Consider the following 13,827-nt stretch of genomic DNA (forward strand, 5'->3'; position numbering starts at 1 on the left):
AGATGAGTTATACTGACCAGAAAACCCAGTCAGAATAAAAGATTGATGCAAGGAGTTTTCTCACAATTATAAAATATCAAGCGACTGATATTTCTTATCTGAAAATTGGCCCCAAACTGGTTAATCAATTACTGTTTTCTTATTCCCTTAATTGAATACAAACACTTGGGGAAGGGGAGGGAGGGAGACATTTCTTTAAATGAATCTAAGTAATTGTACCTATTTGTTTTCCCCCTCCCAACTTAGAAAGCCTATAATTTTTCCTGCAATTATAAATAAAATTATCTAATCTTGTGTATTGATTTATATCTGGTTAATTGTTTGCTTTTAATGTATAAAAATCTCTCCTCTCCTTTTCTTTAGCTGTATTCAAGATCCAGTGCTAAACTGAGGAAACCTGATCCCAATTTGTTATACAATTGGCATGCATTTCTTAATTAAATTGATATGCTTAGAAGCTCAAACCTTTGTTTTTTCTCAATCATTTCAAATTCTACATACCACATTAAATCAGCTTTCTCTTTTCTAACACATTCCAAAGCTCCAAGAAACAATCTATAAAACTCTTTTTTACAAACGACCTGAGGATAAAGTTGTGTTTGCCAAAAAAAAAAAAAAAAAAAAAACAAAAAAAAAAAAAACAATGCTGAATCTTGTGGAAAGAACTTATAAGATAGAATGGCAGTGGTGGTGATGACAGGGATCTAACTGATGAGACTAGAAAATTCAGTGTTTTAATACAGCACCAAGTCTGGGTTGCTACAAGATTGCATAATAATCAACTATAATAGATTTGGTTCTTCTCAGGAATTCAGTGATCCAAGGAAATCCCAACTAACTTTGGATGGATAATTCCATTGAGATGTAGAGAGAGACCTATGGAGACTGAATGTGGATCAATGCACACTATTTTCACCTTTTCTTTCTCTATTTTTTTTCTCATGGCTTTTTCCTCTTGTTCTGATTTTTCTCTCCCAACATAACTTATATGGAAATATGTAAAAAATGAATGTATACATATAACCTAAAAAAGAAAAGAATTTTTTTTTAAAGTCAGCATTGCTTATTTAAGACATGTAGCAGCAGTCAATAAACTGCTCAATAAACTGATATCATTGTTCTCTGAATATAGCTACCTCCAATGATGGATCTCCTAGAATTGTGAGGAAGCTCTAAGTTCAGGTGGACAAAGACAGCTGGGTTGCTTTATGATGTCAGATTCTCCTTTGATGCTCTGAAGAATGTGGACTGAAGAATTAAAGGTTCTGTCCTATTCTAGGTGTTTGAAGATGCCAGTCTAGTTTTCTCTTCATCCCAGGACCCAGTCTTCTCATAAGAAAGAGTGTATTATTTTTCTGAACAGACTTTATTTTACTATTTTCTTATTAATTTTTATTTTGGATCACGGTCCTTAGACCTCCCCTCACCAGAATCATGAGCAAAATTGCCCTGACTGAGAATGAGCTTTCTAGCTTTTGAAATATGTTTGCTGTTCTTCTAGACATTCTACTGGTAAGATATACTGTGGTAAGTATTTTTAAAGGGGTTTCATGGGCAGGACATATTTTTAGGCCAAATGTGTTAGGCAGGCTCTTGGGCTAAGAATGGGAGATTTGTCTGCTCTTACATGTGAGAAGAATATAGTACTCAAATTGGCCCAGGTTAAGCTCTCAGGTTCTATTTCTCCAGTTTCCTTCTGATTCCCAAAGAAACCTAGATCAAGGCAATCTATGTTTATTTTTAAATAAACATGTTTTAAATATTTTAATATTTAAATGTATTTATATTTATATTTCAAAATGTTTTATTTTTATCAGTTATTTTTATTTAATATTTAATATATTTTTATTTAGTTATATTTTATAAATAATGAAACTGAGGAAGGCAGAAAGAACTCAGAATACATTGAATCTGAGTCAGCAGTTGCCCAACAAAGGACTTAGGAGTATCACTATATCCAGTTTCAATTCAGGAAACTGAGGTAAACAGAACTTAAGTGACTTGCCAAGCTAGTAAATGTCTGAGACTGGATTTGAACTCAGATGTTCCTGACTCCAGGCCCAGAACTCTTTTTACTGTGCCACCTCAATACCTTACTTATCATGGATCCAAGCAAACAAAAAATTACATTAATATACTACAAGTTTATTCATCCACTCCCCAGTAGATGGTGGCACTCACTTTGCTTCTGGTTCTTTGCCACCCCCAGAAGTACTGCATTGATTATTTTGGAAATATATTGATGACTTTTATTTCTATCTTTCGCTTCCTTTGGGTATAATGCCTTGTAGTGGGGATTGCTGTGTCAAAAGTAATTTCTGAATTGATATCTCTAGTGAGAGGAGGATTGACAACAGGAACTCAGGCTCGAAGTTTGAAGGCTTTGAGAGAGGATTGAGAGAGGAGGTGTAGAATCCTGGATCAGAGATCTGAGTCCTAATTGTAAAATTCCAAAATGGCTTTGATCCTGCCCTCTATTCAAGTTTCTCCTTGCCCCCAAATTTAAAAAAAAAAGAAAGACTAGTGTCTCCATTTTAATTTAGGGTAAGATTATCTCCCATATTCTATAAATGTTAAGAGATTACTAACTTGAAAGCTTTAAAGATAATTTTTATCTTTAGGGATTCATGTTTAATTTCCATGTTCTCAGAGTTGCTTAATTTCCCAAAGGCTTCTCCTTTTATTCATTCTAAGCTTCTAGACTTTTAGTGTTTATGACATGAAATAATACTTTTTTTTTTTAAAAGATTCTTCTTTTTTTTTTTTTTACAAGGGTTTTTTTTTTTTTGCTAGATTGAATTTCCTAATGTTTCTTAGTATTTGGGCTATGAGAACAAAAGGAAAAAAAGTTCTCTTAAGACCCCTTCTTCTATGAAATAATTTGAGCAGACAATGGACACATCGAGGCTACTTTGTGATGTCAGAGACCTCAGATCTCCATCAGATGAGTCAGGTCATAGGACAGAATCTTACTGTCTAGATGTCGGAAGAAGTGATTCTAATCTTCCTTGACTGATCAGGACATTACAGTCCTCTCAGGAGAAGCTATTTTTTTCTGAAAAAAACTTATTTTCTGATTGATTTGTATCTACTAAGGACTGGAAGCTTCAAGCCAGAAGGTATTTGGTATCGGGCTGTCCAATGTCCTACTGTTTATACTATTAGTAATGAGAATATTCAAGGCCCTAGAGAACAATAATTCACTTTATATATTTTTGCCAACTGGGTTGAGGCTCTGACCCTAAAGTAACTGTGTAACTATTAGTGAGTCAGTCAACAAACACAGTATTTGCCTGTTACTGTACTTAGCACAGTATATAGGCAGGTTACATAGACAAAAGTAAAACTACAGGGGAGATAACAAGTATATAATTAGTGTTATAGGCCAAATGGAGGGCTTTATCCTGGAGGTAACAGAAAGGGCAACTATTCTTCAGTTGAATTGTGTGCCTTTTGGTTGAAAGGATAACTAAAATCAGAATTTCTAAATACTTATTTGCTAACATTTTTGTCTTTGTTTTTGCTTTTGCTTTTGTTTTGTTTGCCCCTCTTGCTCCTACAAGGAAATTCTTCTGTAGTGGAATGGGGAAAAATCAAAAGATATTTTCCAAAGGTGAGAATTTTCATTTTCATTCAAATCACCTCTCCTTCCCTCCTCATTCCCTTCCCCCATCTCTCCAGAGACCCCATCTTTGAATCCTGTCTGTCCATAATTTATTTCCCCTAAATTCTCTGAAACTCAGTTTATGCTAATCAACAAAATGGGAACAGTAAGACTTTCACTTCTAAACCTGAGAGTTGTTAAGTAAGAAAAAACAAATGCACTTATAAAGTGTTTTTGGTTGTTTTAATACATTTATGATTTTATAAGTTGGGGGGGAACAGAAATTCTTAGAAAGTGTTTTGGTATGATCTAGAGAATCCTGGGGATCTCTGAAACCCTTTTAGAGGGTCTACAAATTCAAAAATAGTTTTTATTTCCAATATGGTAAATATCTATAAATATAATCCAGATAAACAAAAACGCTTTGGAGAGATCCAAATAGGATAAAGATACTGAAAACAAAAGTTTGAGAACCACTTTTAAGCTGTGATTTTATAAGTTGGATAGGAAATAGGCATTCTTAGAAATCTCAAACCTGTGATATTTTTCTTAACATTCTTTTTATTTTTTAAGTTTTGAGTTCTAAAGTCTCTTTCTCCTTCCCACCTCTCCCCCACTCACTGAGAAATCCAGCAATGGGACATTAATTATACATGTGAAATCATGTAAAACATTTCCATATTAGCCATATCACAAAAAAAGAAAAAAATTTTAAAAGTGAGAACATTATACTGATTCAGTTTGAACTCAGAGCTCATCAGTTCTCTTTGTGGAGATGGAGAACATTTTTTCACCATGAGCCTTTTTTAATTTTCTTGGATCGTTGTATTAATCATAGTAGCCAAATCTTTCACAGTTGATCATCATCATAGCATTGCTGTTATTGTGCGTGATGATCTCCTGGTTCTTCTCACTTCACTTTGCTTCAGTTCATCTAATATCTGTGATTTGATATGTAATTTTGGGAAGAGTACTTATAAAGCATCTGGTCTGGAAATCCTTTTATTCTCCAGATGATGGAAATGAAGGCCCGAGAAGCCAAATAATATGGCCTACCCTTTGTGATAATCCATCCTTCACTCAGCTGCCAAAGTGCTTTTCCCAAAGTGTAGGTTTAGCCATGTTGTCTTGGAAAAAACTTGTTGTTCATTCGTGTCTGACCCCATTTGGGGTTTTCTTGGCAGAGACACTGCATTGGTTTGTCATTTCCTTCTCCAGCTCATTTTACAGGTGAGGAAACTGAGGCAAATAGGATTAAGTGACTTGCAGAAGGTCACACAGCTACCAAATGTCTGAGGCCAGATTCAAACTCAGGTTTTCCTGGTTCTGGGTCCCACAATCTCATCCAGAGTACCATGTATCTATCTGCCTCTTGTATTATCTGATCTTCACAACTATCCTGGGATGCAAAGACTATTATTATCTTCATTTTACAGATGAGGAAATTAAGGAAGCATTGGTTAAATGACTTGCCCAGCATCATATATCTAGTGTGCTGAGGTTGGATTTGAACTCAAGTCTTCTGACTCCAGATGCAATGTTTTATCTATTGCATCACTTAGCCTGCAGACTGTCCTACACTTAGGAGACAATTAATCTCTTCTGTCTTACCTTGGCTCTCTTTGTTGCTCATGCCTGGAATATACCCCCTTCTCAGACCAGCCTCTAGCAGTCAGTCCCTGGTTTGCTTCAAGACTTACCTCTCAACCCCTTCCTACACAAAGATATACCATCTTATATTAATTTTGTATATTTTACATATGTAATTAAATGTATACATCTTGTCTCCCCTGTTGTAACATAAAATGCTTGAGGAAAGACCTTTTACTTGGGTCCCTGAAATTTAGCACAGCACATAAAGCTCAAAGTGACTCCTTAGTGAAGGCTTTGTGATTGGTTACACAAGGTCAAACAAGGAGTGGATCTGGGGTTCCAACTCAGGCCTTCTGACTCCAAATATTTCCACTGATTTCATGGATGTGGGGAACTTTCAATAAGCAAACTTTTTACCAATTCAAACTAGCATTGGTACATCGATAGATTAGGGCAGTGGTCCTCAAAGTGTAGTCCAAAGAATTGTTGGGGTCTCTGAAACCCTTTCAGAGGGTCTACAAATTCAAAATCATTTTTTATTTCTAATATAGTAAATAGCTATAAATATAACCCATGTGAACAAAAACTCTTTGAACAGATCCTCGATGGGTTTTTTTTAACAACATGAAGATACTGAGAACAAAAGTTTGAGAACCATTGGATTAGGGCTTGAGAGAGTTTTCTGAGTCCCTCGAGGGTCATATTGCCAGTAAGTGTCAAAGGCAAAATCAAATCTAAGTATTCAGAGGGGCAGGTAGGTGGCACAGAGGATAGAATTCTAGGTCTGGAATCAGGAGGACTCATTTATCTGAGTTCAAATCTGACATCAGACACTTACTGGCTGTATGACCCTAGGTAAATCACTTAACCCTATTTGTTTTAATTTCCTTATGTAAAATGAGCTGAAGCAGGAAATGACAGCCCACTCCAGCATTCCCGTCGAGAAAACCCCCAATGGGGTCAGGAAGAGTCAGGCACAACAACAAATTTCCTGACTCCAAAATTCTTTCTCTAGTATGACACATGGTGGTTCATAATTTTTTAATTTTATTTTATTTTTCAATTAATAAGCATTTATTTATTCTCTTTCATACTTTCCCCTTCCCCCAGGCTAAAAGAAAGAAGAAAGAAAAATCCCTTGCAATGAATATGCAGTCAAGCAAAACAAATCCCCACATTGTCTATGTCTTCCTCCCAAAAAAACTCTCTCTCCCACATCTTCACTCTTTGGCAAGAAAGTAGTAGCATAGGGTGGTCATCAGTCCTCTGGAACCATGGTTGGTTGTGGCACTGACCTTAGTGCTTCAATATATCAAAGTTGTCTGTCTTTGCAATGTTATCCTGATGGTACCAATTGTTCTCCTAGTTCTGCTCCTTTCCCTCTGCATCAGTGCAGGCCTGTCTTCCCAGGTTTCTCTGAACGTATCTCTCTCGTCATCTCTTATAGCACAAGAGCTGTCCATCATTTCCCCAATTTGTTGCAAACAGTAAGTCATTATTTTTCTCTACATGGGATCTCTTATCTCATCTGTCACATGGTGTGAATGATATTTCCCTTGCTTAACTAGGGTTTCCTGTGTGGAATCAATGAAGTGATGGATATGAAAGTGTTTGGAAAGCTTTAAGATGCTGTCCCAACTTCCAGGTATAGACAAGGATTGGATTATGCCCCGGGGCCCCCACTATTACTCCTCCATGGTTGCATTTCCTATAAACTCTCTCTGCCTAACATAGAGTTGACATATCTCACTTCCAGATGCTGGGGAGATAACTCACTTCTCTTATTCATCTACAGAAGCTCCTCGCCCAGGCCTTTGTTACAAGGCCAAGGTGGTATGGTTACCATGTCCACCACACCACGTTTCACCCCTGTTGGAACAAGACTCCTATGTGAAGGCAGAGCAGGCATCCCTCAAGCATCAGGAGAGAACCATCCAACCGGTGCCCCATCCCCGCCCTCGGACCGAGCCAGTGCCCTCGCCACATTTCAAACACCCCATGATAGCCGTCCGGCCACCCTGTCCTCCTCCCAGCACGGTCACAATACCGCTGCCCCATCTCCACCACCAAAGTACAGTGAATAAGGCACCCGCTAGTCCCAAGCACCAAGTGGTCACCTCGGCCCTGCCTGTGAGCAGGCCTGACGTCCCCTCTGCCAAGCCTGCCGTGACTTTAGCATTCAGCAAACAGTGCCCGCCGCTCCGCCCTATACATCAGCCTGTGATTCCACTGGATGCAAACCAACACACAGAAGCTGCTCCTAACCCTGACCACTTCCCCAAGATTATCCCAAGCTCTGTCCCCCTGGCTGAGGATCCGAGTCATCTCAAACATCTGTCGGCGCTGCCATCATCTGCTGAGGTGCCACCACGAGAGGTCCACAGGACCATGTTCATAGCGGTTCCCCAAGCGGGCCCTAACCACCCCATCAGGGTCACGAGTGTGCCCGTGAATCCCGGCCCACAGCCTTTGCCCAAGCCCAGGCGTCGCATCAGGGCCACAAACGCGCTCTTAGGGTTTTTAAAACTAGAACCTATGCTTCATTCTGCTAGCTCAATATCCCTTGGTCCAAACCACTGGTCCAGAGAGACAACTGCAAAACCCTCGGGTCTGGATAATTGGACCCAACCAAAAAGATCTTCATCTTCACATCCCAACCTCCTTTGCCCTTGGAAGACAGTATCACTGCTGTACTGCAATGAGTCCCCCCAAAAATCAATGGGGGAGCCGTTATCACATCTGAATCAGAAAACCAGGGCTACCACTGCACCTGCTCCTGTTCAGCTACAGCAGGCTGGGGACATGGCTGGCCCTATGGCCCATGGATTACTTCAAATGGAAAAAAAGCCCTGGGAAACAAGTTCAGTGAGAGCCAGCCAGGATCCAGGGCTGAGACAACTTCCAATTGACTTACATTTCCAGGGCAAAACTCTGCATGTCCCTAACCACCAGGTGGTACCTCCTCCCCATCCAGTGGGTCCTTTACAACCTATGGCCCAGGTCCCACTTCAAATGGAACAAGATCATAGGAAGACGATGCCATTGAGACCGGATAACCAGGTTCCCAATCCCACAGGACAGGATCACTGGACCATCCCTCCTTTCCTGGGCATGGATGGCCAGAAAACAATTCTTTTTCTCCCTCAGTACCAGGCCACACCACCTCCCAGCCCTATCCATCAGTCGGAGGACATCCCAGGCTCCATTGCTTATACCTTGAAAACGCTGCCACCCAGAATGCAGCCACAGGCCACAACTATAACAGGTGCTAGTCAGAATCTCAGAACAGTACCTTCAATGGTGTCTTACAAGCACGACATCAATCAGCTGGGCGCCGTACCCCAATTCACAACTTCCCTCAACCCTGACTACCAGGTTGGGAAAGTCATAAATCCCAATGCCCAGCTGATATACCAACCAAATGTAGAAGTATGGGGAACAATGACAAAGGGAATGTATCACCAGGATATGAGTCCCTTTGTGTGGGGTTACGGGGCAATCCCTCAACCCCAGAACACAAATAAGACGATTCCACCTCACTTGGACCACTGGGGCACACCTCTCCAACCTGAATTTCAGACTAAGACTATACCTGACCCAAATGTTCGGTTTACACTTCAATCAGAACCCAAGCATCACGGAAGAAGGCAACTAGGAGTAGACCACCAGCCTGCCTTTCTAGCATGCCGAAATCAAGGACCAATTATGTATCCCCCAGGTGTAGGTGGCTGGGAAAAAATTCCACCTGGCCCTAACTATCAGGAGACGGTGGTCAGCGCTCATCCTGGGCCTAAGCAACAGCCAGCTATGGCTATACCAGATCCTGCTGCACAAATCTTGTTTCAGCCTGAACAAGGGCACAGGGGACCAACAATGCCAAAAATAAAGATCCAGACCCCAGATCTTAATTTAGTATCTTCACTGGGCTTAGATACCCAAAACCCAAATCTTTGTGTCTCTGAACACCAAGCCAGGCTTGTAGTCAATAATCCTCACCAGCCTAAGGAGATGATGAAGGATGCCAAGGTCCAGGTCTCCTTTCAAGAATTCAAACGATGTGAAATACCACCAGTGGGAACCCACCAGCAGACCCCAAATCCCCCTGATCACGTCCATGGGACAACAGTTCCTCTGAACAATGATGAGAAGGTAGCGTGTTTTCCTGCCTCTGACCATTGCATCCTATCACCACCTGGCCCTGCCTATCAGGCTGAGGCTGTTCCAGAGCCTAATGACCAGGATGCATGGCAACAAAAGCTAGAACACAATGAAACAATACAGTCAGCAATGGAGCAGGAAGCCAAGAATTCCACTGGCAAAGACCATGGAGCAACACTTGCTCCCTTGAACAAAGATCAACAAGAAACTAACTGTGAGCTTGATCACCAGGACACATCTCGTCTTAAATCAGACTGTCAAACTGAGGATACACAAGACCCTAGAGACCAGGATTCAATTCAACCAGAACAACACTGGCAAAAAGAACAACCTGGAACAGATCAGCAGATCACAAATCCTCCTGCCCAAGATTCCACAGAAAAAACTCTGATTAGGAGCACAGAGAACCAGGAAACAATTCTCTCAGGCACTGGCCACCCTAGTCCTGACTTTAGGGCTATAGATTCAGCAAGCCCTGGCACTAGGGAATCAGGTAAAACAGAACAGGAAAACAAGGAAAGACCACCACTTGGAAGGGAATGCAAAGCCACAACTCTTCTAACCCCCGATTTGGAGGCAACGGTACCTCCCCTGGGCTCTGACGCCCAGGATAAAACTCTGCTTGACCCTGAAAACCATGGCTCCCTTGCACCCAGAGCTGAGCCGGATGTGGATGCATCAGGGCCTGTCGCATCAGAACAAGTTCTCCGGGAAACACTGAAAACAGATCCACAGGCCACAGGTACAACCATCTGTGATCACCAGATAACACCACCTATAGTGGGAGCCGACTGTCAGGCCCCCTGTCCTCCCACCACTGGAGCTCACAACCCAATTCAGAAAGAACTGGAAGAGTGGGAAAGGTCAGAAGAAATCAGTTCCCAGGATTCTATCCTTTTAGAAGTGGGTGTCATGCATATACCTAAATTAGACTTAGATCTCCAAGACACAACTCCATGTCCCCCCGTCTATGGTCCTGATGATCAGGCTACAGATAGAATAGATCCCATTGCCCCAACATGGGTTCAGACAGAACAGAAGTCCAGAGAAGTATCATCAATAGCAATAGATCAGCAGGCCACGACAGTAACAGGCCAGACTCAGGAGGCAGTCACATGCCCCCCAGACTTGGAATCCCAGGACACAGCTCAATGTGGTCCTAAATGCCAGAGCCCACTTCCGTGCAGCCTTGACAAGCGGGAGAAGAATATAGCCTCTCCCAATGACTTGTTCTCACTTCAGCCCCCAACCAATCAATGCACAGTAGTGTCCCAGGAAACAGACCAGCAGACCACAATTCTAATGGACTTGGGATTCAGGACATCACCTCCGTTGCTGATACACCCCCAGGACCCAATTCTGCTTGATTCTACCTACCAGACCACACCTTCCTCTGGCCCTGCAGAAGCTTTCTCAGATCCTGATCTTCAGAACATACCTCCACCAGATCCTGAGTGCTTAGCACAATGGTCCCCGAGGCAAGAGCGCCAAGTCTCACCCCTATCCAGTGTTGACCACCAAGTCACCCTTCTGCCCAATTCAACAAACCAGGCTGAGGCTATATTTGAGTCTGTCAAACCCCAGGTCACAATGTCAACACAGTTATGTAATCAGGATAAAGCTTTAATAAGCTTCATTAAACCCAAGACTGTGCTGCCCTCAGGTCCCGGGCTGCTGACTAAACGTCTAAGGGGTCGTGGCCCTCAGGTTGAAAAATTTGACCCCCAAGTTCAGATTCACTCAAGACCACAATACCAGACTCAACCAGTGCTAAACAAAAAGTCTTCTTGTTTATATTATATCAAGCCATACACTGTGGAGGGAGGAATCATCCCCAACAGAATAGTTCAGCTCATCATCGATTCTATCCCTCAGGAAAAAATAAAAAATGATGTCTATAAACAAATTCTCCTGCGAAAGAGGAGGAAATTTTCTCCTCATGGTTCTAATGGATACAGTTCATCTTACTATCCTATCTGTTTGCTTTGTGCCTCCTGGATTCCAAATGGCTGTCCCCATGAGGGAATGAAATACCCATTTGAAGCACAGTTACTGGCCATACCTACGCCTATGCCTGGTTTTGAAGAACTCGGGGTGAGATTTGTGCTCCAAGTGCCCCAGACAACAGAAAGCTCCCCTCTCGAGTTTCCTTATTCCCGGCATGGTCTGCAAAGGCACCCTCATGGCCCACAAATCTTTTCAACATCATCCTACTCTGATCCTGGGCTCTCTAGATCTTCCAGACCAAAGTGGCTACACTTCATTCTTGACAAGGCTCATCAGCAAGAGGGGAGAAACCAAGAAGCAGAATTCATAGGAGAAATGCCCTTGAAGAGGCACAGCCTCAGAGAAGAGGACACTGGGGATGGGAGGACATTTTTTAAATCTCTGTTGGAAAGATTTCAGTGGAGGCTGAGAGATTAAATTACTATATATTCTATTTGGAAAGAATTTATATGTTTGAAATATGTCTTGATTTCATATCTTGCACATGTAATTTTCTGTAGTGAGAAATACTGAGCCATTTTTTTCCAGTTCAAGCCAATTAGGGACTCTTAAAAAAAGTTCTCCCTTCCCTTATATACCATTGTCTGAGAGCCCAAGAGTTCTTTACCTGGAATCCATAAACTTGATTTTTGGGGTTCATGATGAAAAAAAAATGTTAAATTCTGATCTGTCGTCCAATCAGACTGTACTTAAAATGAATCTTTCCATGACTTCATTATTTGCCTGCCCTGTACTATTTAATAGGAATTTAATGAATGTCTAATAACTAGCATTTGTATAGTATTTTAAGAGTTGCAAAGTACTTTACATAGCTTATTTCATTGAATCCTCAGGATATATATACTAGTACTATTCCCATCTTACAGATGAGTAAACTGAGGCTGACTTAGCTGATGGTCACCACCTCTATAAATAATAATCTCTTGAGTTTCCCAGAGCCCTGAGAATTTAAGTGACTTGCCTATAGATTCAAACTCAGGCCTTCCTGACTTGTAGGTCCAGCACCCTATCCATTATGCTACCTAACTTCCTGTCATTGCAGCTCATATTATCCATAAAATCTTCACTCTGACCTACTTCCTGACCTATCCCCTAAAAGGAAGTTCCATATTCCTTATATGCCAGTACTACAATCTATAATTTCTTTGGTTCATTTGCTGAACCAATAATTATATTACCATCTTACCTTCTAATTAGGTGTGTTTGGTGGGGGGAAATCCATTGTTTTGTTACTAGCTCAATCAGAGATGAGCTAGTCCTAAAGTGACAGAACTATTCTGAATCAACACCTGAGATCTTTTCAGGTTGATAAAGCTTGTCAGATCTGGCACAATTTTCAAAAATCCTTGATCATATCTACACTATGATGTTGTAACACCAGAGTAGGACTTTGTTGGAAGCATTGCCCACCAAAGCATTTTATAGGAAATACATTGTATTTCCTACCATATAGGAAAAACAATGGAATCTATACAGATAAGTGGCTCCTTGAACATAAAACATCCTCCTAGCTCAGGTTTTCTCCCTAAAAGCAAACCACTCTTGAGACCGAGTCTGGGAATACTGAAGCAATCTCTGCTGATAAGGAATGCCAGGCCTAGTTGTGCAGTTGAGTGCAGGGAGTGGGAGCAGGCAAGAAGGAAGCAGCACACCTGCTGAGAGCAGAAGCAGTATGGCCAGGAAAGCTGTTGGCTGTGGGCACTTAAGGAAAGATGGAGATCTTGGCTTGGGGTTCCAGGCCAGAGGAGAGGACTGAAGGAAGATCAGAAGCCAGAGGTACCACATTCCCCACCCCAAGTCTAGAAGTGATTATCCTAACACGCTCTTATTAAAAAAAAAAAACAAAAACAAAAACAAAAAAAGAATCACACAAGACCTATCAATGGCTACAATAAAATCACAAATCTTGGAATACTGTATATCAAAAGAACTATCTTTGTGGCAAAAAATATTATATCCAGCAACATGGAGACAGGGGAAAATGGACATTTAATGAGCTATCAGATTTTCAGGATTTTACTGTAAATATGAACTCTATATAAAAAAAATTGACATATAAAAGCCAACATCCAATTTCAAGGGACTCAACAAAGACAAACTTTGTTTTATATGTGGAAATGTAAACCTTATGTCTAAGATTGTTGTTAGTAATTAGATACTTCAAAAAAAAAAGATTGAGGTAGAGCTGAATATGATGTGATTTTAAAAAGAAAAACCATGCAGAAAAAGGTAAAAATAGTATTTACATTATATGAACAAGAACCAACACAGAGGAATTAGAGGAGGAGGGCTGTTGATTCTGAAATCCTACTCAAATCAGGAATGAGTTAAAGAAGGAATAATATATAGATACATAATACGTTATGTATATACATACATATAGAAAAAAAGAAGGGAAGGAAAGAGGGAGAAAAGGAAACGAGGGAGAAAAAGAGAGAAAAGTATAACACTCTCCACAATCTATA

General features: G+C 40.9%; 1 protein-coding gene across 7 annotated transcripts; it reads left to right on the plus strand.

Annotated features, from left to right (window-relative positions):
* Window positions 1–1,192: 1,192 nt before the first annotated feature.
* On the plus strand, window positions 1,193–11,795 carry LOC116422381. Of its 7 annotated transcripts, XM_031959746.1 has the most exons (5): window positions 1,194–1,512; window positions 3,564–3,613; window positions 6,645–6,684; window positions 6,766–6,842; window positions 6,993–11,795. In XM_031959746.1, exons 4-5 carry the CDS (start codon window positions 6,824–6,826, stop codon window positions 11,777–11,779), a joined length of 4,806 nt encoding a protein of 1,601 aa, XP_031815606.1. In that variant the 5' UTR covers window positions 1,194–1,512; window positions 3,564–3,613; window positions 6,645–6,684; window positions 6,766–6,823; the 3' UTR covers window positions 11,780–11,795. The 7 variants fall into 7 exon arrangements, with proteins under 7 accessions (XP_031815600.1, XP_031815601.1, XP_031815606.1 ...); XM_031959743.1 differs by lacking the exon at window positions 6,645–6,684 and having other exon boundaries at window positions 1,194–1,527; XM_031959745.1 differs by lacking the exon at window positions 6,645–6,684.
* The last annotated feature ends 2,032 nt before the right edge of the window (window positions 11,796–13,827 follow it).

Source organism: Sarcophilus harrisii, chromosome 3 (genome assembly GCF_902635505.1).
Source record: "Sarcophilus harrisii chromosome 3, mSarHar1.11, whole genome shotgun sequence".
In the NCBI taxonomy this organism is placed as follows: Eukaryota; Metazoa; Chordata; class Mammalia; order Dasyuromorphia; family Dasyuridae; genus Sarcophilus; species Sarcophilus harrisii.